General features: G+C 37.7%; 1 protein-coding gene across 2 annotated transcripts in view; it reads left to right on the top strand.

Annotated features, from left to right (window-relative positions):
- Positions 1–21,932, top strand: part of PTPN4 (protein tyrosine phosphatase non-receptor type 4) — a 183,426-nt gene that overhangs the window by 76,670 nt on the left and 84,824 nt on the right. For both annotated transcript variants that reach the window (XM_081242821.1, XM_081242820.1), the window contains exons 4-9: positions 8,683–8,725; positions 8,824–8,902; positions 13,804–13,848; positions 14,105–14,157; positions 14,524–14,644; positions 17,267–17,354. In XM_081242821.1, the coding sequence (XP_081098947.1) occupies positions 8,683–8,725; positions 8,824–8,902; positions 13,804–13,848; positions 14,105–14,157; positions 14,524–14,644; positions 17,267–17,354 (429 nt within the window). The remainder of the gene's footprint in view (positions 1–8,682; positions 8,726–8,823; positions 8,903–13,803; positions 13,849–14,104; positions 14,158–14,523; positions 14,645–17,266; positions 17,355–21,932) is intronic.

The following is a 21,932-nucleotide window of genomic DNA, read 5'->3' as shown; positions in this document are numbered from 1 at the left end:
TTTAATCTGTTGGGCTATTTCCTTAAGGTTTTTCTAATCATAAGTCAGTCTGTAGATCGAGTGCCAGTTTCTTTCTCTGCATGTCTCAGACAACTGAGAAGCAAATCTAATTCGTACTTCTTGGAGAGAAAATTGGGCATAAAGGTTAAAATCTTAACATTACAATATTGAAGTAAATACTTAATGTATCTTGAGTCCTACGTAAATTAGCCTGCATTAAGATGAAATTAGTTTTTCATTTTAAAATTGTGAATTCTTTGTAAATTTATATGGTTATACAGTGAGGGTTTTTCACAAACGAATATGATATCCTTTTGCCTAGTACAGGAGAATGACTGTTTTGAAGGAAATGTTTTGTATAGTTGAGGAAAATTGGGAGGGTGAAGAAATGGTTCTCTGAATCAGTGCTTTAGAAATCAGTTTGTAAGGTCTTATATGGAAAATACAAGTAACGATTGGGAGGAAAGCAGGGCTTCTCTCTATCTCTTGCTCTCGTTTTCTCTCATGGTTACGTCCTAGGTCTCTGAAAGAATGGTTAGTGGAAAGTAAATACGAAATGTTAAATATTACTTTTTCTTGGCATTACTTACTGGTTTTGTATGAAAAACTGTGAAGATGAGGTGGACAAAATAAAGCAAGGTCCAGCTAGTCTCAGTGGAAATAAATCCTTTTGTACTGAACTGAAATAAAAACAAACTTTCCTCGTACTTCATCAGATGACTTGAGCTGCTCCAAGGCCTAGAGAAATAGTGTTATTTCTTAATAAATGAACGCGAAAATATTGATAGAAGTGAGTAGAAATGTCAGTCATGCTATCTTTCACAGAAAGGTAAATTGTTAGCCAGGCAAATACGTGAAAGGTGTCTGCTACTATGTGCAATATTGAGATTTTAAAAAATAGATAATTCTTAGATTATCTTGCTGACACTCATGGGTCAGACCGTTTAGATAGAAGCCTGTCTTTAGATGGTTTGGAGAAGTGACAGGCAACGAAGAAGAAAGAGACCAGTGACTTATCACCACAGTCACTGAGAAAGTGTCCCAGAAGGACGAATAATTGAGACCATACATATGTTACCAGAAGTAAAGATTCTGTCTCATGAATTTGTACACAAGAAGACATTTCTACTCTAAAACAATTACGGCGGGATAAATGTGGGGAAGCAGAGCTCTCAGTACTTGGAGCTGGGTTGACCTTTTGGCCATCTCCTACTTTTCCTTACTTTGTCTTACTTTTCTATCTTGAGCATCCCTTCTGAAATAAGGTATTATATTTCCAGGTCCCAGGGACCAATTGCTGATGATCCAGAATAATTCTTCCCCCCAGATTAGAATCATACAGTTTTAAAGATGCAAAAGAAGCCTTAGAGATTATTTTGTCTTACCACACTTACTTTTCTGAGAAATTATCCCAATCCAGGGAGATAAAGCCCAAGGTACTTTGCTGATATTGATGAAACTAGACTTGGGTCTCCTGACTCCCCCTGCAGGTCTTTTCTGTACACAGCACTACAGCTTCAGTATTTAAATATTCAGAAGAATCTGTGAAATGCCAAAAGGTGTCTAAGGAGGGGCCTTTAGAGCACAAATGTAATTGTTGTCCCATTTCTGGTTGTCAGTGTGAAATATGTCAAGACTTTGAGGATAATTAATGGACTGAGGAAAAGAGGTGCCACTTTAAAAAAGAGAAGGAGTAAGGGTGTAACATTTATGAAATATCTATTGCGGACTGGTTAGTAAACCAAATTCTCACAATAGTCTTATGAAACTATCATTAAAATTCTCTTAAAGATGAAAAACGGAGGCTTACAAAACTCGTTTAATTACACAGATAATTAAGTAGCTGCAAAAGGATTTGAAGTCACATTTATCTGACTCCGAAGCCTTTATTTTCCCTTCCCAAGAGAGAATGATGCAGATGCACAGGACTTATAAAAATGAGCATATTGAGGAGAGGAGGTACTCATGCCATAAAATTACCAGCAGTGACCAAAAGGGACTTGGTAATATCCCTGAAGAATTAACCCCTGTCAATTCTTACTAGTTAAGAGTTTCTTCATCTTAAAGCTCATATATGTTCTATATACATGTATATAGTGTGTAAATGTATATGTTGCATATATATTTTATATGTAAAGATACTGTATATTCGCTTTTGAGGATCAGAATCAGTATTGTCTTAGGCGTGTAGATACTGAAATTAGTTTAATTGGATTTATAACTGATAAACTAAAAAAGCACCTAGCATTTGATTGTAGTCTTATATGTAACAAACACAGAATCATAGTTGACTATCCTTTGCTTTAGAATCTTCCTTGGCAGTGAATTCCAGTGCAACAAACAAAATTACTTAAAAGAAAAGCTTTGACTTTTTGAAATTTCTTCTGCTTTCATTTAAAACCTATTTATCACAGCTTTAGCTCTTAGCATAATGTCTTGTATAATAGTTGTACTCAGTAAATGTGTATTGAGTGAGTGGGCAAAATAATGAGTAACATGGTTGTAATTCATTACCCATAATTTCTTTAATTTTATAAGCACTTCACGGTGGCTGTACCTTAGTGGCTTTTATCAGCGTGATATTCATCAGAGCCTCGAGATTATATTACTCGTGTGCGTTATGAGTAATATATTTACTTACTTTTTTTTTTTGCCCGCAGAGTGAATTACAGTGCCCTTCAGTGGGACAAAGAGTAGATTATCGATTACTGTTGACTTGTTCTTTCTGCAGTTTCATCCTTCTGATAGTTTTGTTGTGGTTATGATATTTACTGGTTTACTACTGTTTCCGTATCCCCTAACCTTGTGACTTTCAAACTTGAACTTACATCAGAATCACCTGAAGCCTTCTTACAGTACAGATTTCTGGGCCCTATGCCTAGAGTTTCTGATTCAGAAAGTTTAGGGTGGAGCTCTGGTAATTCACATTTCAAACAAATTCCCCTATAATGCTAACGCTGCTAGTAGTTCAAGGCACCACATTTTGAAAACCACTGCTCTAACCCAATAGACTATTAGGTAAGAAATGATTCATAGAGAATACCTTGGTCTACTGTTTGAAGATTAATTTTATATAACTCAGTGTTCTTGAATTATTTCATCTGGCTTGAAGAAATGTAGAAGTCACATAGAGAATGACTTATTTCAACAAACCATGTTTTAGTACAACATGATTGCTAAAATGCTTGCTTTTATTTCTCTCATGTTCTCATATGGTATTTCTCTCATGTTCCTTTCATCTGTTTCTACTGTAATACCTTAATTCAGGCTCTTATTACCTACCTTTTGTATAAACCGCTTCGGTAGCCTACCAAGTGATAGATCTTTGTTTTTGTTCTCTTTAAACCCGGTTCCATTTTGGGAGGGAATGACAAAGGGATCTGGGGTGCAGAGAAGTATTTCAGAGAGAATCAGTAGCATATGCAGAGTTCCAGAGTGAAGAGAGAGGACTGTTGTATTTGAGGAACTGAAAGAGAATTTTTTAATACCTATGGCTAGAATATAGAGCAGGAAGAGAAGATGGGTCACAGATGAGATATGAGTAGTGCAATAGATCATCAAGTGCTTTTGATCTGTGTTAAGATTGTACCAGCCTAAGGATTTAGTTACACAAGCAACGTGAAAATTGTATTGTAGACATATCACTCTGGGTACAGTATAGCCAGTGGCAAGTAAAGTGGCAAGCTAGAGACAGTTGGGAGATTGTTGCACTAGTGAGTTATTGGATTGGCTCTGGTGGTGGGTAAGTGCTCAAGAGAGTCAGGAGAGAAAGTCAGCAGGACTCATGAGGGAAAGAGTGAACTCAGAGAGTCTGGTATCTCAGATTCTGTCTTTGGCAACTTGGTAGATAGAAGAACCATCCAGATGGTATTGTTGGTTTTCTTTTTCAGTTACCAATTGTTTATTTCTAGCATATAGAAATACAGTTTATTTTTTTTATCGTGTAACCTTTCTAAACTCACTTATTAATTCTAGTCACTTTTTGTAAATTCTGTAGGATTTTCTACATAGAGTTTCTGATTCAGAAAGTTTGGGGTGGGGCTCTGGTAACATGGGGTGGAGCTCATGTAACATGTTTACATGATTATCTTTCTACATAGATTGTCATGTAAACATATGGTTTTTTTCTGCGTAAATCATGTTGTATGTGAATAGGGAGTTTTACTTCTTCCTTCCCAGTCTTTATTCTTTTTTACCATTATTTTTTATTCTTTATTACATGAAAGCTGAGACTGCCAGGACAGTGATGCATAGAGGTGACTGACGGCAGCACACTGCCTTCCCTGCTCCCTGTCATAGGAGGAAGGTGCTCAGTGTCTCACCATTAAGTGTGCTTCTAGCTTCTAGAATTTTTCTTTTAAATCAGTATAATTGAGGCATAATTTACATAGAATAAAATTCAGCATCCATTCATAATGAAAACTCTTAAACTTGGAAAAGAAACATTCTCACTGTGATAAAGGACATCTACTAAACACAGGTGCATCGGGGAATCGTAAAACCACAATGAGATGTCACTGCACGTCCATTAGAATAGTTAAAAAATTAGAGTCTCACAATGCCACATTTTGGCAAGGATGTGGAGCAGCTATTAAGGATTGCTGGTAGGACGTTCAAAGGATACATAGATTTAATATATACCTCCAAGGAACCCCTCTTTTGGATATTTATCCAAGAGAAATGAAAACATGTTACATGAAACCTTGCACACAAATGATCATAGTAGCTTTATTCATAATAGCTCATTCCTGAATTAACTTTAACATCGGTCAATAGTGAATGGATGAAAGATAATTGTTATATTTTTGCATAGTGGAACACTACATGATATACTCTTATTTCATTTATATTAAATTGTAGAGCAAGCAAAACTCGTATATAGTGACTGAAAGCAGATCAGTGATTGCCTGGGCTTGGGGGGCTGGGAGCAGAGGGACACAGGGAACCTCTCAGGGTGATAGAAGGAGCTTGGCTATGGACGAGGTGGTGACGTCCTGTACGACTTGGACTGTGTTATTGAGAACGAGTGGAGCTGGACCCACGGTCCATACTCTGCTTCCCTTTGGGCGAATGGTTATCTCTATTCATTTCTTTACGTGTGCAACTGCTTCTCTTTCCTGGGGCTTTGGGGTCTTCCTGTGCATGCAGAAGTTGAAATGTCAGCCAGAGTTGAGGTGGCTTTTGTATCCGGATTTTAGAGTTAAGCCCTTCTGCTGCCTTCCTCTCTTTCAGGATTTCCTCCTCAATTTTCTGGGTACCCTGCCACTCCTGCCTGAACTCTGTCCACTGACACCTCAAGTTAGTGAGGCTGTCCCCTGCCTGGTGCAGGATTTGAGATTGCTCTCAGGCAAAAAACTGCAACTATAGAAATCTCAGCCATTGCAGTTTTTGTTTTTCAAGGATAGACTTAGGTCCAATTTCTTCTGCCTGCTTTTTGTTGCTTTCCCACGTCAAATATTGTACGTACACACAGAATAAAAATGACTGCCATGAGCAGACAAAAAATGTTAAGGATTTCTTAGAAGATTCAGTGTTTGCAAGGATTGGTGGAAACATCAAATAGAGGAAACCGAAAGAAAGAATGTAGGAGAGAAATACAGTAGAGGCGGAGAGTTTTCAGGGTAAGGCAGCACAGTTTATCAAAACGATTTGAAACAGCTATGCTGCTTATCCCTCTTCTCTTTCTCTGGTTCAGTGAGGGCAGCAGGTGCAGTTCCCTGTGGAATGAATATGTTTGTGTGTTTGGGATGCAGGTGCAGAGAACTCATTTCTTCTTAGTGATATAATGAATCTGCCTTGAGATTCCACATGAATCATTTGGAAAACCTTTTACAACTAGTAGGACTTAAAGCTGAACAAACAGATAACGATCAATAACTTTCAATATATCAATTAGGGAACATAATCCAACAAAACAGCAAATTAAATAAGTTTTCTTTTAAAAAACCCCAATCCATTGAATATCTATGAATAAACTTTTGACATTAGGGGTGTCAAAATCTATAGGAAGAAAACTATAAAACTTTACAGGAAGAGATAATAGAAGACATGAGAAAATGGAGAAATAACACGTTCAGGATGAGGGAGACTCATTGCTGTGAAGATTTCACAGGTAAAGTCAGTGCAGTTGCTAGTTAGAATCTGAACTGAATTTTGGGGTGGCGTGAGTGAGGTTGACCCGGTGACCCTCAAGTTCATCTGGCTCCATCTTCATGGTTTAAGCCAAGAACCTACGTCCTATCTAACTGACGTCATTGAGGAAGTATTACATTTCCCAGTGCTTGTTAGTGTACTCCTTGCTGTGTCAGCCTCACACATCTACTTGTGTGTGTAAATATGTCTGCATTTCTGGTGAGGAAGGCAGGCTTTGGGGCATTAACTGGTCCCAAATTTCGATTTTACACAGACATTAAAATAAATGTAATTTATGGGTTTTTTTCTAGAAAGTATGGAGGAAAAAAATCACCAGATAGATAGATAGATGGGTGAGACTATGGATAAATGGGTGGATACATAGGGGGAACAGATGTGTTAATTAAGTAGGGGTGAAAGCCATCTGATTATTGGCACAGAAACGGATTCCCCCGCCCCCGTGAGTCATTCAGCAGGGTTAGTCCTTCACCAGGTATTTTTAGTAGATGTTATATGCCATGTTCTGTGCTGAGTACTGACCCTTCAGCTATAAATCAGATTTTATTCCTTACCTTAAGGAGTTCAAAATCTAAGAAAGGAGATAGGCAATAAAAAAGTAAAACAAATATGTTGCAATTAAGAAAATGATATGAAGGAATTTAACGTTCCTTACCCGAAGGAAAATAACTAAGTAGATAGGAGCTTTGTGACATATGATACTTTTGATAGGGCAGTCCATGAAGGCCTTTCTGATGAGGTGGAATTTAAGCTGAGACTTAGATAACGAAAGACGTCAGCCATGGGAAAAGCCGGAGAAGGACATTCTGTGCATAAGGAAGGTTAGAATTGAAGGCCCCAAGATGGCATCTTGGGGAAACACAAAGGAGGCCATTAAGCTGGAGGTCAGTAAACTGAGGTGGAGGAAGTGAGGAGAGAACTAACACATGGTATCACTTACATGTGGGTCTACAAAAGGGTACAAAGGGACTTACCTACGAAACAAATACTCACAGATGCAGAAAACGAACTTATGGCTACCAGGGGGGAGGGGGAGTAGATTGGGAGACTGGTATTGACATGTACACACTGGTACATATAAAATAGATAACTAATAAGGACCCGCTGCACAGGGAACTCTACTCAGTGCTCTGTGGTGACCTACATGGGAAAAAAATCTAAGAAAGAGTGGATATATGTATATGTTAAAAAAAATTGTGTTAGACAGCCACAGATTTGGAACTGTCAAAACTGAACTGGACACCTATTTTGATTGGTATTTTAAGGCTTCCAAAACGTATCAGGAGTCTAAAATTGCCTCTTTGAAGTATACATTTTAAAAATTGACTGAGGCAAATAAAACATTAAAGAAAGATCAATAGAATAAAAAAAGGAAGTAGGGAGAGACCATGTAAGCCTCAGTAAGGCCTTTGGACCTTAACATTGAGAAATTATCAAGAGATGTTAAGCGAAGGAGTGAGCCTTTTAAAAGACTACTGTAGCAAGCAACAACAAACAAACAAACACAAGAGACTACTGTAGCTTCTGGGGGAGGGAGGATGACGGTAAGGGGCAGAGCCCGCAGGTAAGAGGCTGTGGCCAGGGCTGTCCCAGAGACGTGGATGGTGGCCGAGCAGATGGTGAAGGCTTAGTCAGTTCTAGGGCCCGTTTGAAGGTAGAAGTAGTCGGATTGGATATGTCGGATGTTATGGATAATGGCGAGGAAGGATTCATGGATGGCTTTCAGCCACTTGTTCGTGAAATCTGCTTGTGCGCTGTGCATGGAGTCAAGTATGGGTGGTAGGAGGACGGTTTATGCGTAGCGACGTGTGAGCGCTGTGGAGGTGCTGCCACGCCTGTCACCTCAGTGTGGAGTCTTTCATTTCTTTAACGGAACGCTGGCGGTTGAAGTGTTTTCTGAAGTTAGTTACGGTTCGCCTGAAATAGAGCTGAGCCGGCATTCAGAAGTGTCGAGACGACTTGAAATTTTCATATACAAAAAGCAGTCCTTCCCCAAACTAAACACTGTCTCTTAAGAAATTAGTATGGGGTGTTTGGGGGGGGTATTTTGGTTTTTGTTTTCTTTTTTAAGGGATAGAGCAGGAGTTAAAATTTTTCATAGAGTAGATTTTCATGATGGGTAGTTAAATTTTGTCTGAAGGACAGCATAAAGCCAAGCATATTTTTATGAAAGATAAAGAGAATTTTAAACACTTGATAGACTATTAGATAATATAGTTAAATTAACAGAATCACTTCATATTGCAGTGATTATGAAGCATTTTCGCTTTTGGAATAGAGGTTATTGCACACTATATAACTTAATGAGAAATTGAAATCAAAATCTTAAAGCACAAGTACATTCAATACTTTCGAGCATAATTTTGTTATATTTGATATGAGTCTGTAATTTAGTGATGCTTTTCCCCCTACCTAGGCCTTTTCAAAAAATGCAGTTTTTAGCATCAATCTTCAAATGGAACAGATTTGCAAGAATTGATCTGTTAGTTCCTCCAGGAAAAAAGAAATCAGTCTTATTTATTTATTTTTCAGAGGTGGCTGGATCCAAACAAACCAATAAGGAAGCAGCTAAAGAGTGAGCAAACATATTTATTTGATGTTATACAAGTATACTTGATAAAGATAAAGGACTAATATAATCTAATTAATTAGAACTGCTTTTATTAATTCTAGGAGGATCTCCTTACAGTTTGAACTTTAGAGTCAAATTTTTTGTAAGTGACCCCAACAAGTTACAAGAAGAATATACAAGGTGGGTTTTCATGGAGCATGTTTTTACTTGAAAATATTGTCAAAACCATTATGAAATTTTGAAATGAATTAGGTAAAAATAGATTATCATGACATCATTCTGAGCTTCCCTGCCAGCACACAGAGTGGGTTCTAGACGTTTCAAGCTAAGTCTCCTCCTCTGTTGGATGGCTGGGAGGGCTTCAGGAAATTGAAACCCCAGGGCCATGCCGTCCAGCCACAAGCAGCTTCCCGATCAATATTAACTTATCAATATTAACTTCTCTACTTGTGCAGAATGGTTCAGAAGCACTGCTGTAACTAACTGCAGTAATTAGATGGTGCTGCAGTTGTATTCAAGGCATTCTGCATAGTGAGAATTGTGTCTGCTGGTTTTTTTTCTTGTAAAAATATATTCTACATATATGTTATTTCCATGGAGGAGGACATAGGCTTTATAAACTGTACACCGTTGAGTGTAGGAGTGCTGCACTTTACAGAGCACGGCAGGCATCTTTGTAAAGGTAGTTGGCAGAGCACACTAGCGCGTTCAGGCCTGTAAATGCCCCCTCTACTGGCCGTTGTAGGTCTCATTAATTTACAGCTAATTTTGTTGTCCCTTCTACTTGACGAAGTATACACAAGAATGACCCAGATGAGCGTTTTGGTAGTGTGTAAATATTAGGCGAACTGTTTAAGGTGGAAATAGTGAGGAGTGATCACAGTGTGGTAACTGTCATTGTTTAAAAAAACCTGAGTGATAACCTTGTGTATTGCTTGAAAGACAGAATTAGTCATTAGTTTTTTTTAAAAAAAGACAGAATTAAAAATTAGCATATTATCCCTTCCATAAGCTATAAGAATATAGGTCAGACTATATTCAGAATTCCTCTGAAAGATGGGTGCCAAATTAAAAATCTGCACCTAAAGCCACCTGTAGGTAGGTTCTCAGATGTTAATGTACTGGTTATGCTTTAGAATACTGTGGTGAAGTGGAGAAACAAAGAACTTTTGAGAGTCCTTTCCTGTGTGTTTGTTGGGGGGCAGGGTGTCACCTTTCTTCTAACAGGAGAACTCAGGAATATAGATCTGGGATTAGGCAGTCTTAACATTTGACCCTAATAACGTCCAACCTAATTTATCTTGAAAAGCCAAGTTGTATCATATAAATATTTAGCTTAATATTGTAGCTCTTAGTCAGGTTTTGTTGTTAAATAATTAAAATAACAAGATCTTTTATCTTAAATAATTCTCAGTGGAGTCAAACTTTCCCTAATTTTGGAGGAACTTCAAGGAAACGACTCTCAATTACTGAAAATTGTGAATTATAAAGGATTTTAAAATGCATTTTTTACTAGTACTTGTAACTTGAAATCAAGTAACAAAGTATTCCATAATATATATTTATGTAATTAGATTTTTAAATTATAAGAAATATTTGTAAATGAAAGACCAATAATTTTTAATTGGATTTCTAACATATTTAATGCTTATGAAAAGTTTGTTAACATAAGCAATTAAAATATTGTCAATTGTAGCCATATTCATAATTTATTTCACTCAGAGAACTGTCTTTATTTATTTATTTTTGGGGGTACGCGGGCCTCTCACCGTTGTGGCCTCTCCTGTTGTGGAGCACAGGCTCCGGACGTGCAGGCTCAGCGGCCATGGCTCACGGGCCCAGCCACTCCACGGCATGTGGGATCTTTCCCGGACCGCGGCACGAACCCGTGTCCCCTGCATCGGCAGGCGGACTCTCAACCACTGCACCACCAGGGAAGCCCAGAAAACTGTCTTTAAATTTCTTAATGAGCTTGAATGTGTTGGTTCTTTTATGGCCTGTGTTGAAAACATAACCAAGGAATAAATGTCTCACTGATAATTAAAGTCAGACTATCTTCATGAAGTAGAATAAAGTAAAATCACGTTTGCTAGAAATTGAGGAATTGTGCTGTCCATCAGTCTAGAATATTATCTTTGTTCTCCCTAGAAATAATGCATTGTTTCAGAAATCCTTTATGATGGAATGTCCTGGAGCCTTGTAACTGGCGTTGCTTGGTAAAATGGGGTGAAGGGCCGAGTTTAGTTTTGTCACCACTGTGTACATCAAGGATTCTCTACTCTGGTTACAAGTTAGAACCACTTACAGGGGAGCTTTAAAACGTGCTGATGCTTTGGCAGCACCCCTGGAAACTCTGATTTAATAGGTCTCAGATGGGACCTGGGCATAGGCTTCCAGGTGATTCCACGGTTAAAAAATACTCCTTTAAAACTTTAGTGCTTGGGTAGCCTTCTTGTTGTGGTCATGCTTAGTAGTAGGATACCCTTAGCCACAGCTAGTGGCTAAATTTTAAGGACTAGTTTAAACCCCACAAAACAAGAAATTACGGCCACACCTCCTTGCCTTGAGATTCTATTTTGGATTAGTGGTAAAAAAAAGAAAGTAGTTACAGATCTTTCATCAGGTTAAATGTCATTTGTATTAACAGGTGCTGGCGTAATTAGAATTGGCGTTTTCTTAGGAGTCATCAGAATACAAATGACATTTCTTTCATATCTTTTTAGTGCTTAGGTGTACTCAGTACATAATAGGTGTTTAGTGCATGGTATGTTATTGTATTATTTTTACAGCTTAAACATATTTCTGCATTTAGCTCAATCATTATTAACCTACCTTAAAGGTCTTAATTGTCTTTAAAAATTGGGCTTTTATCACCATATTTAGGGCCCCTGGGATACATATACCAGGCTAATGATGTTACTTCCTTTTTACAAATAGAGAAACTAAGGCTCCACCCAATTTTAAGTAATTTGCCACAGATCACAGGCTGGTTTAGCTTAGGACTTTTAATTCCGGTTTCTACTCTATCAGTCCTTACTGCTCAGTGTGTAAATCAAATTCAGGAAACATAGGTGTTATTTGTGTAGGATTTACAATATTATGTCAAGGATATACACATTTCAATCCTAACTGTAAAACTTTCCCGTCAGGGGACTTCCCTGGTGGTCCAGTGGGTAAGACTCCAAGCTCCCAATGCAGGGGACCCGGGTTCGATCCCTGGGCAGGGACTAGATCCCACATGTCACAACTAAGAGTCCACATGCCACAACTAAAGATTCTGCATGCCGCATTGAAGATCCCAGGTTTCACAACAGAGACTCGGCGCAGCCTAAATAAATATTAAAAAAAAAAAAACGACTTTCCTGCCAGAAACCTTTAACTTTTAATTATGAAGCCAAGTAGGCCAGATAGAAATATGTTGTCTTGGATTGAGTACATAGATAATAGTGTAATACTATGTATTAAGCCTAACAGAGAGTTTATATACTTCATTCATTAATATATGAAGCCAGGGTATTTGTATCAGCTTTTTTAATCTGATTCTCTGAAAACTTTAATTACATTCTTTGGTAATTTGAATATTGTCATGGAACTCTTTAATGACTTTAATCAGCTAAACAACTAAAATTTTAAATAATTTTTGGCTCTTGGAGTATGTGTACTTTTTTTAGTGGGGTGAAATGAAGGTCTTAAAATTCTCTGTTTAAACATTAAAAGCCACAGAATTTTATCTTCTGCCAACATGATACAGCACAGGTGACTTTACCCAGACATTGATAAATCTATGAAGGGATGACTACCCACTAGCAAGGACAGAAGGGGAGTGCCATCTTGTAAGCAACTTCAGCATTCTTGTTACAGGATACTTACATTTTTGTTGGTTTTAAAGGAAATTGGGTACTTGGCAATTTTAATAGTAGAGCAACAGTAGGGAAAGGAACTTACCTTTTTTTTTCTTTTTTCTGGTTTTTTTTTTTTTTTTTTTTTTTTTGATCTAAGAGAGCTTTCTTAACCCAAATGAAGATGGAAAGTGCTTTTCTACAATTCGCAGCTTCCTGCTGCCTGGTGATACGGTGATCAGCACATAGGCCTGTCCTTGCAGCTGGCTTCCTGGCTCAGCTGAAAGAGTGATTTTCTTTAGTTGGTCTCTAGTGTGTTGCTACTGACAGCTCTTCTATGTCTCTTACTTAAGTTTTCTGTGCTTCCCAGTTCTAATTTCTGCATACACCAATCTTTAGAGTATTTGTTTTTTTTTGGGGGGGGTGTGCTCTGTATTGGGTCTTCATTGCTGCGTGGGGGCTTTCTCTAGTTGCGGTGAGCAGGGGCTACTCTTCGTTGTAGTGCGCGGGCTTCTCGTTATGGTGGCTTCTCTTGTTGCGGAGCATGGGCTCTAGGCACATGGGCTTCAGTAGTTGTGGCACGCAGGCTCAGTAGTTGTGGCACATGGGCTTAGTTGCTCCGCGGCATGTGGGATCTTCCCGGACCAGGGATCGAACCCGTGTCCCCTGCATTGACAGGCGGATTCTTAACCATTGTGCCACCAGGGAAATCCCACTTTACAGTATTTCTCCCTAATCTCCCTCAGTCATGAAATTCTTAAATTTGTGAAAGTTTTTTAATAGAAGCTAGGGAAACAAAATATAAGTATCAAATTTCATTTATCAAAGAATTCTAAGTGTTTGGATTCATGTATTTATGAAAGTTTATTTTAAAATATCTTTATGTGGGCTAGTATGCATATTATAAAAGCAGATACTTAAATATTTCAGTTTTATTTGTTAATGTAAATATACAGTTTTTTTTTTTTTTTTTTTTTTTTTTTGCGGTATGCGGGCCTCTCACTGTTGTGGCCTCTCCCGTTGCGGAGCACAGGCTCCGGATGCGCAGGCCCAGCGGCCATGGCTCACGGGCCCAGCCGCTCCGCGGCATATGGGATCCTCCCAGACCGGGGCACGAACCCGTATCCCCTGCATCGGCAGGCGGACTCTCAACCACTGCGCCACCAGGGAGGCCCAATATACAGTTTTTAAAACTCTAAATGTTATAAGTCCAGTAAACGCTATCTTTTTTTTTTTTTTAAGGTACCAGTATTTTTTGCAAATCAAACAAGACATTCTTACTGGAAGGTGAGCTGTTTTACGTTTTTAGTAATGGGCTTTAAAAATACTTCCAATTCTGGATTAAGTAGTTCATGATCATTGCAAACAGGTTATCTACTGAAAGATGGCTACATGTAGCATGAATTCCTTTCATCAGATAAGTTCATTCCTTAATAGTTAAAATGTAAGTCACACAGAAGCTTCAAGTGTGAATAGTATAATATAAATTATAGTACTTTAAAAATTATTGTGTTTAACCTTGAGTTATTTTCTGTTTTATTAGATTGCCCTGTCCTTATAACACTGCTGCTCTTTTGGCTTCATTTGCTGTTCAGTGTAAGTATCAGTCCACCTTTGGGCCAAATAGCATGTGATTGCATGGTCTCTGTTGGTAGTATGTTGCCTTTAATGTATGAGTTATTTAAACATATGTTACTATGCAGAAAAAAGTTGACTACACAGAAAGTGTAATGAAACATCCAATTAGTTAGCACTTACTTTGATTCCTGAAAATAATTTTTCTGAAGTTGTTTAAGACCTAGGAGAACGTTAAATGCATTGTTATAATTTGCTTAAATGGTAACAGTAGAAACAAATATTTTACTTCCAGAAATATAAAGGAATTCTTGACATTGCTGATTTGGCTATAAAACTTGAAAAATGTGTTTATTGAAGTGTGAATACTTTCTTTCCATTTATTAGCTGAACTTGGAGACTACAATCAATCAGAAAACTTGCCAGGCTACCTCTCAGATTATTCTTTCATTCCTAATCAACCTCAAGATTTTGAAAAAGAAATTGCAAAACTACATCAGCAACATACGTAAGGATATACTTACTTTTCTGCTGACATGATAAACTTCTTAATGGCATCTTTTCTAGAGAAATGTTTTAAATTATTTCTAATGTGATTACTTAATATAGAACAGTTACTATTATATACAATAGTATGATTACTGTAAAGAAATGTAGGTAATCTATACTAAAAAAAATCAGAGACTGTATGAGGCTTGTTTTCATGACTGTTAAGAAACATAAAGCTGTATGTAAGCAGACATGTATTGGCTATTATACAAAGTCACCAGTTCTTTAAGAAGGAATTTTAGAATATTAATGATATGTTCACAATATACAGTTCAATCTACTTAGCAATTCTTTCTTAGTTTTTAGCTGTGTGAAAGGAATCAATTCTGTTTGGTAATGAGCCAAGAGAAGAAAAGGAACTTTATGTAGTACTAAATTAATTTAAAAAAATTCTTTTAAAACAATAGCATTTTTTCATTTATAACAATATTCAACTTTGATATTTTATGAGTCTGATTTTCTGTGACATGAGTTTTCAAGAAGAGGTTTATTGCTTGGAATAGAAAATTGTACTGTTTCTTGGTTCAGAGTTCAGTTTTGCTTTACCATGCAATTCAGAATACTCATGGAGGAACTAAGGCAGTGTTACATATTGGCTGAGAAGCTGAACTAGACTCTAAGAATCTGAGCCAGACTCATTTGGCCTCGTTTGAAATTCTGATGAGGCTACTTTACTTACAATCTTGTAACCTCAGCCGAATCACCCTATGTCTGTTTCTGTTTCCTTACATGTAAACTGGGGATGATAAAACTATCTACCTCTGGTGTTATTGTAAGGATTCAGTGAGTTTATATATACAAAGTACTCAGAACAGTGCTTGGCACATAGTAAGCACTGAAGAAATATTAGCTCTTATTAATAAGGAGACTCACTTTCATTCGGTGATGGCCCATGTGTCTACAACATGTTGGCACACGACGGCCTGTTGCCTCCTTTTGCATGGTCTACGAGCTAATAAAAATGGTTTGTACATTTGAAATAGTTGAAAACAATCAAAAGAAGAAGAACTTTTTGTGGCACATGAAATTTTGAGAAATTCCACGTTCAGTGTCCTTACATGAACAGTCATTGGAACACAGATTCCCTCATTGGCCTACACATTGTCTGAGGCTGCGTTCACGTAACAGCAGAGCTGAGTTGTTGCAGCAGAGGCCATATGGCCTGAAAGCCTGAAGTGCTTACCAGCCAGCTCTTTCCAGTAAAGGTTTACGGACCCTAATCTAAAACAAGATTAATGAGTGAGAATTTTAACAGACCGGCTTCATGTGGTATGGGGGCTGTTGTGGTCTAAAAGCAAATGCCATTTATTATGAAAGTTCTACACATTGCATATCTGAAACAAAGGTTTGAAGATAAACCAGATTTTTTAAAAAATTTACCAATAATGACAAGTCTGTTCTGTCAGGAAAAAGTTTGTACATTTCACAAGGTATTTATTATATATTTCTATTTGCTTTAAAGAAATGGTTCTGCAAATTTTTAAAGAAAGAAAAAATAGAATCATCCAGTTTATAACGCAGGAGGGTGGCGACGAAAGTAGAGTATTTATTTAACTTAACTGAATGTTATAGAAAACTGAAGTGTATCTCCCTTTTTTGAGGAGTCCCACTTTTATGATCGTACGTTGGCAGGCTGCTTGCTCCCTGCTATCGTTCAGGAATGAAGGGTGATATCTTTGCATTTTTAATTTGTTGCTTTTGCTCTGCTGTAGCCTGATAATATCAGATAACCAAGGTTGTTAGAACTATATATAATATAGCCTTTTTAAAGGCTTTGCATTTACAGTAGTAGTTCTCAAACTTGTGTTCATAAGAATCACCTGGAATATTTCTTAAATATAAGCAATTTGGACCCATTTATTCTATATTAGTTTCTAAAGAACAGTACATCTGAAACTACCTGTGATGAAAGACCAGTTTTCCCCTCAGTCTTTCATGGAATAATGCTTCTGAAAAATATAATAAAAATGAATTACTAGAAAAATAAAATGGAGAAATAAATAAAGCCATAAAAAATTAACAAGTACTTTTTTGTTGTTAGATGCAACAGACATAAAATTACTCTGCCAAAGTGCTACAAAAGGCTGTGACACTCTCAATTTCTGTTCTTGTTATGAGTCAACACCTGTCTGTGCACCACACCCTGAGAAGCCCTGCTCCAGAGCTCGCCCCAGAGACTGCATGTGTCAGAAGCACCCTGTGTGATTACAATGCACATATAGAGTGTAGACCAAATTTCGAAAAATATTTGTTTTAAGTTAAGTCTGAGAGTGGCTTTGCAAGTCTCAGAGTGGCTTTTTTTTAAGTTAAGTCTGAGAGTAGCTTAGAACTTTAAAAAGCTGGTGCATTCTTGTGTTTGTAGAAAATAAGAAAATATTCTACAAAATAATAATTTGTGTTACTGAAAATGTACCCTCCAGAAAAGTTAGATGTTACTGCACAGAACTAAGAGGAGTGCCCGTGCCCACGGCGTTTTGTAAAATAGTCAGTCAGAATGCTGGAAAGTTTCAGACAGATCGCCTTTTGTAATTTGGTCATATTTGTGATTGTTATAATTTTTAACCTAATGATGTTTTTCCAGAGGCTTATCTCCTGCAGAAGCAGAATTTAATTACCTGAACACAGCACGTACCTTAGAACTCTATGGAGTTGAATTCCACTATGCAAGGGTAAGTGAAGAAAATGCATTTTGATATTGTTGAGTTAGGCACCATTATTCAGCAAAAAAATCTGTAATGCCCTGATAGGATCAGGCAGCAAATGGAACAGTGAGTGCTGCCAGCATAGTCGCCTGAAAATTCCCTCTGAATATAAGTATTTTCACAGTTACAATCACTTAAGATTCAATACCTGACAAGAAGAGTGGTTGAAGTGGATTTTTCATGTTATTTTTCTTCAAGGTAGTGTTTTATGTTATAAGGATAATTTTTGCTGACCATAACAGACAGTACCTTTAGAATTTTTATTTTGCAAAATGAAAACTGTTACAGTGGGCTTCCCTGGTGGTGCAGTGGTTAAGAATCTGCCTGCCAATTCAGGGGACATGGATTTGAGCCCTGGTCCAGGAAGATCCCACATGCCGCGGAGCAGCTAAGCCCGTGCGCCACAACTGCTGAGCCTGCGCTCTAGAGCCCGTGAGCCACAACTGCTGAAGCCTGTGCGCCGAAGGCCCGTGCTCCCAACAAGAGAAGCCACTGCAATGAGAAGCCTGCGCACCGCAACGAAGAGTAGCCCCTGCTCGCCGCAACTAGAGAAAGCCCGCGCACAGCAAAGACCCAATGTAGCCAAAAATAAATTAATTAATAAATACATTTAAAAAACAAATGAAAAAAGCTGTTATAGGAAAAGTAATTTGAATTTTTAACTTTTATGAAAACCATTATCGTAAAAGACGCTTTCACCTCACTGAGGCCTGTATTACTAGACTCCTTTCATCATTTAGTAACGTCATTATACATTTTTAGTTATAAAGCACAAAATCAATTGTATTTACATATTTTGGTCCCCCGCCCCCCCCCGCCCTGCCATGCCTTTGTTAGGATGGAATTCTGTAATCACTGGCTTTTTTTTTTTTTTTTGGAGGAGATTAAGCTTTTATTTAGTTTATTTTTTTTGATTTAATTTATTTATTTTTTATACAGTAGGTTCTTACTAGTTGTCTGTTTTATGCATATTAGTGTATATATGTCAGTCCCAGTCTCTCAATTCATCCCACCACCATCCTCCCTGACTTCTTCCTCATTGTGTCAATTTGCTGCTTCCAAAAGACTGTTATCCTCCTGCCATAAGCATATTTGTGAGTGACTATCCTTCATTTGTGTGTCTCTTCACCTAGATTCCTTCTCATGATTGTTTCATCAAGAGATTATATTCCTTTAGAAGTACCTGAAGTACAGCTATTCTCTATACCTAATGAAAAGTGGAATTATAGGTAATCATCAGTTTAATTGATGATAGGTTTTATATTTTCTTGGGACAAACTACTAAGCCTAATATGGATCCCAGCCTGAAAGGGAGTTAAGTTTTCCTTAGATAGTTATTTTTAATTTATTTTAACATATAGACATATGCAGACCCATTCCTTTTAAAAAACCAAATGACTTGCTTTCCTCACATGACTGGATCTGGTAATTCTGAGCATTTGTGACTTGGAAGTCTGTCTGGTTCCATTTAAAATGTTTAAGTCCCCCTTGAACTTCTTGTGCTCTTTAGAATGGGCCCTTCACCCTCCCTCCCTCTTCGCGGGCTATTACTTTTGAACATGATTCTCCAATGGTAACATAGTGGTCACTAGATTTTGTTTTTGTTATAATACAGTGTAAAACAAATGGAACTTTAAATATGTACACTAGACTATGGTTAACAGTAAAAAAAGACCACTAAAATCAGTCATTTTAGTGCTAAACAGTTTTCTAAAGGTGGTTTAGACTGCTGTTATCATTGACTGCTGTCAATATAATACAAAGAATGTTAGACTTTTTTTAACTTAAGTGACATGGCTGGATCTCATACATAATTAACCATATCATTATTTATTGATTTGTCTAAGTTATGTTTTTTTGTTGTTTCAATTATTAGATTGTAAAACTCTTTCTCAGAAAGCCATAAATGTAGAGTACCAAATTAAAGGAATTTAAATTTTAAATATTTTGTACAGACAAAAAAACCCCCCAAAAACCCACAAAATAACCCAGCTAGGAAAAGGTGTTTCTGCTGTATGTGGATGTGGAGAACTTCAGAAAATGTGCAAGTGTTCAGTGAACACGAGGGGAAGTTTTGTAGCCTCAGGAACAAAAAGGACAAAAGATAAAGGGGAGAGGACACATAAAGAAAATACTTAAGTTTTAATTGACTATCACAAGCAAAAGTATGTTTGAAATAATATTTTATTTTGAAAAGCAAGGTAAGATCTTTTCTCTCTGCCTCCAGAATGTAGGTTGAAAACATTAGAGTAGAACTAAGTTATTTATAGCAATCTGCAAGATGCAAATAAGTCTTAGAACCGCCATAGCCGTGCATCTGTTGTGTGCCTTGCACAGTGTTGGCACGAAGGCTGACTCAGTGAACAGAACATCAGTTACCCCTCTGCCCTCGTGGAGCCCACAGGATAGTGAGGGGAAAGGATTAGCGCATGTGTGAGCAGTTAAGTATTTGAGAGTATGAAGGGGCAAGTGCAGAATGCCATGCGACCCTGTGGCAGGAGCTTCTAATCCAGCCTGGGAGCAGAGGGTAGGGAAGGCTTCTTAGTAGTAATTTACTGAAGCCAGAAAAATTAATAAGAATTAGCCAAGGGAGTAGTTTTCACCATAGAGCCATCAGGATGAAGGAAGACCTGAAATCAAGAGAGAACATGGCCTATTTGAAACAACAAAAACATTTAGTATGCCTGGAAGATTATATGAATAAGGGAAAAGGAAACTGTAGAAAAGTGAAGAATGAAGGACAGCTTCAGGATAAAAAGGAAAGAAAGAAAGATTTGAGGGGGCCTCCCCGGTGGTGCAGTGGTTGAGAATCTGCCTGCCAATGCAGGGTACACGGGTTCGATCCCTGGCCCGGGAAGATCCCACATGCCGCAGAGCAGCTAGGCTCGCGTGCCACAGCTGCTGAGCCTGTGCTTTGGAGCCCATGAGCCACAGCTACTGAGCCTGCGTGCCGCAACTACTGAAGCCCGCGCGCCTAAAGCCCGTGCTCCACGATGAGGGAAGCCACTGCAATGAGAAGCCCGCGCACCGCAACGAGGAATGACCCCGCTCGCCGCAACTGGAGGGAGCCCGCGTGCAGCAAGGAAGACCCAACAAGCCAAACAAAAAAAAAAAGAAAAAAAGATTTGAGGGCAGGGAGCGTGGGAATATATGTTTCTTAAGATAGCATCGTAAATGGATTTTTTTCTTGGTGTTTAGTTGTATGAGTTTTAACACGTGTAGGTTCATGTAACCACAAACAGAAACAGAGCAGTTCCATCACCACCACCCCCTCCCCCGCCCAATACACTGGTTTGTGCTGCCCTTTTGTAGTCCAGCCTCCTACTTACCCCCGGTTCCTGGCAACCCTGGTCTGTTGCCTGACTCCATAGTTTGTCTTTTCCAAAATGTCTTATAAATGGAATCCTGCAGTATGTAACCTTTTGAGACTGGCTTCTTTTACTTAGAGTAATGCATTTGGGATTTATCCAAGGTACTGTGTAGTTCAGTAGTTCATGCCTTTTATTGCTGAATTGTATTCAGTTATATGGATATACCATGTTTTGTTTCTCCATTCACCCACTGAAGGACATCTGGGTTGTTTCCAGTATTTTTTGTTTTGTTTTGTGTTGTTATTAATAGGCCTACTGCAAACATTCATTTATAGGTTTTTATGTGAATTTAAGTTCTCATTTCTGTAGGGTAAAAATCCCAAAGTGGGATTTCTGGGTCATATAACAAGTGTATACTTAGCTTTATATGCAATTACGGAATTGTTTTCTAGACTGACTGAACCACTTTGCATCCCCACCAGCATCTTTGCAAGTTCCAGTTGTTTTAGATCCTTTTAGCACGTGGCACTGTTTTGTTTTGTTTCTTTTTAAGCTTTTCTGATAGGTGTGTTTTATCTCATCATGGTTTCACTTTGCATTTCCCTAATGACTAATGATGTTGGGTATCATATCTTTTCTTTGATGAATGTCTGTTCAGGTGTTTTTCCCATTATTTAATTCTTTTCTTTTTTTACTCTTGTGTTTTGAGAACTCTTTATATATTCTAGATACACTTTTTTTGTTGGATGTGTGATTTGCAGATATTTTCCCCACTCTTTGATTTGCCCTTTTGTTGTCTTAACAGTGTCTGTCACAGAGCAGAAGAAAGTGATAGATTCTCATACCCCTTATTCAATCACTGATGGAACAGACATTTAAAAAATCAGCGTAATATAGATTTTAGCAACATTGAGCAAACTGTAGAATACTGTATCCGACAAGTTTGGAGTACACATTATTTTTAAATATGCAGAATATAATTTCTGTTCATGGTACATTTAAGCTAAAAACAATAACAAAATGATGACTTTAAAAATCCTCCGAGTATTTGGAAATTAAGAAATATACTTCTAAACAAGCCATGGGTACAAATACTATCATTATTTCTACCCAACAGCCTCTGTGCACTGCTCTCAGACTCACCTAGAATAATAATTAGTTACCCCTAAGTTTGTGGTTAAGATCAATTGATAAAATAACAGATATCAAATTAATCTTGAAAATATAAAATAAT

The sequence above is a fragment of the Mesoplodon bidens genome (genome assembly GCF_964165515.1).
Source record: "Mesoplodon bidens genome assembly, chromosome: 8".
Lineage (NCBI taxonomy): Eukaryota > Metazoa > Chordata > Mammalia > Artiodactyla > Ziphiidae > Mesoplodon > Mesoplodon bidens.
Note: the sequence above shows the minus strand (reverse complement) of the source record. Positions and strands in the feature narration are given on the sequence as shown.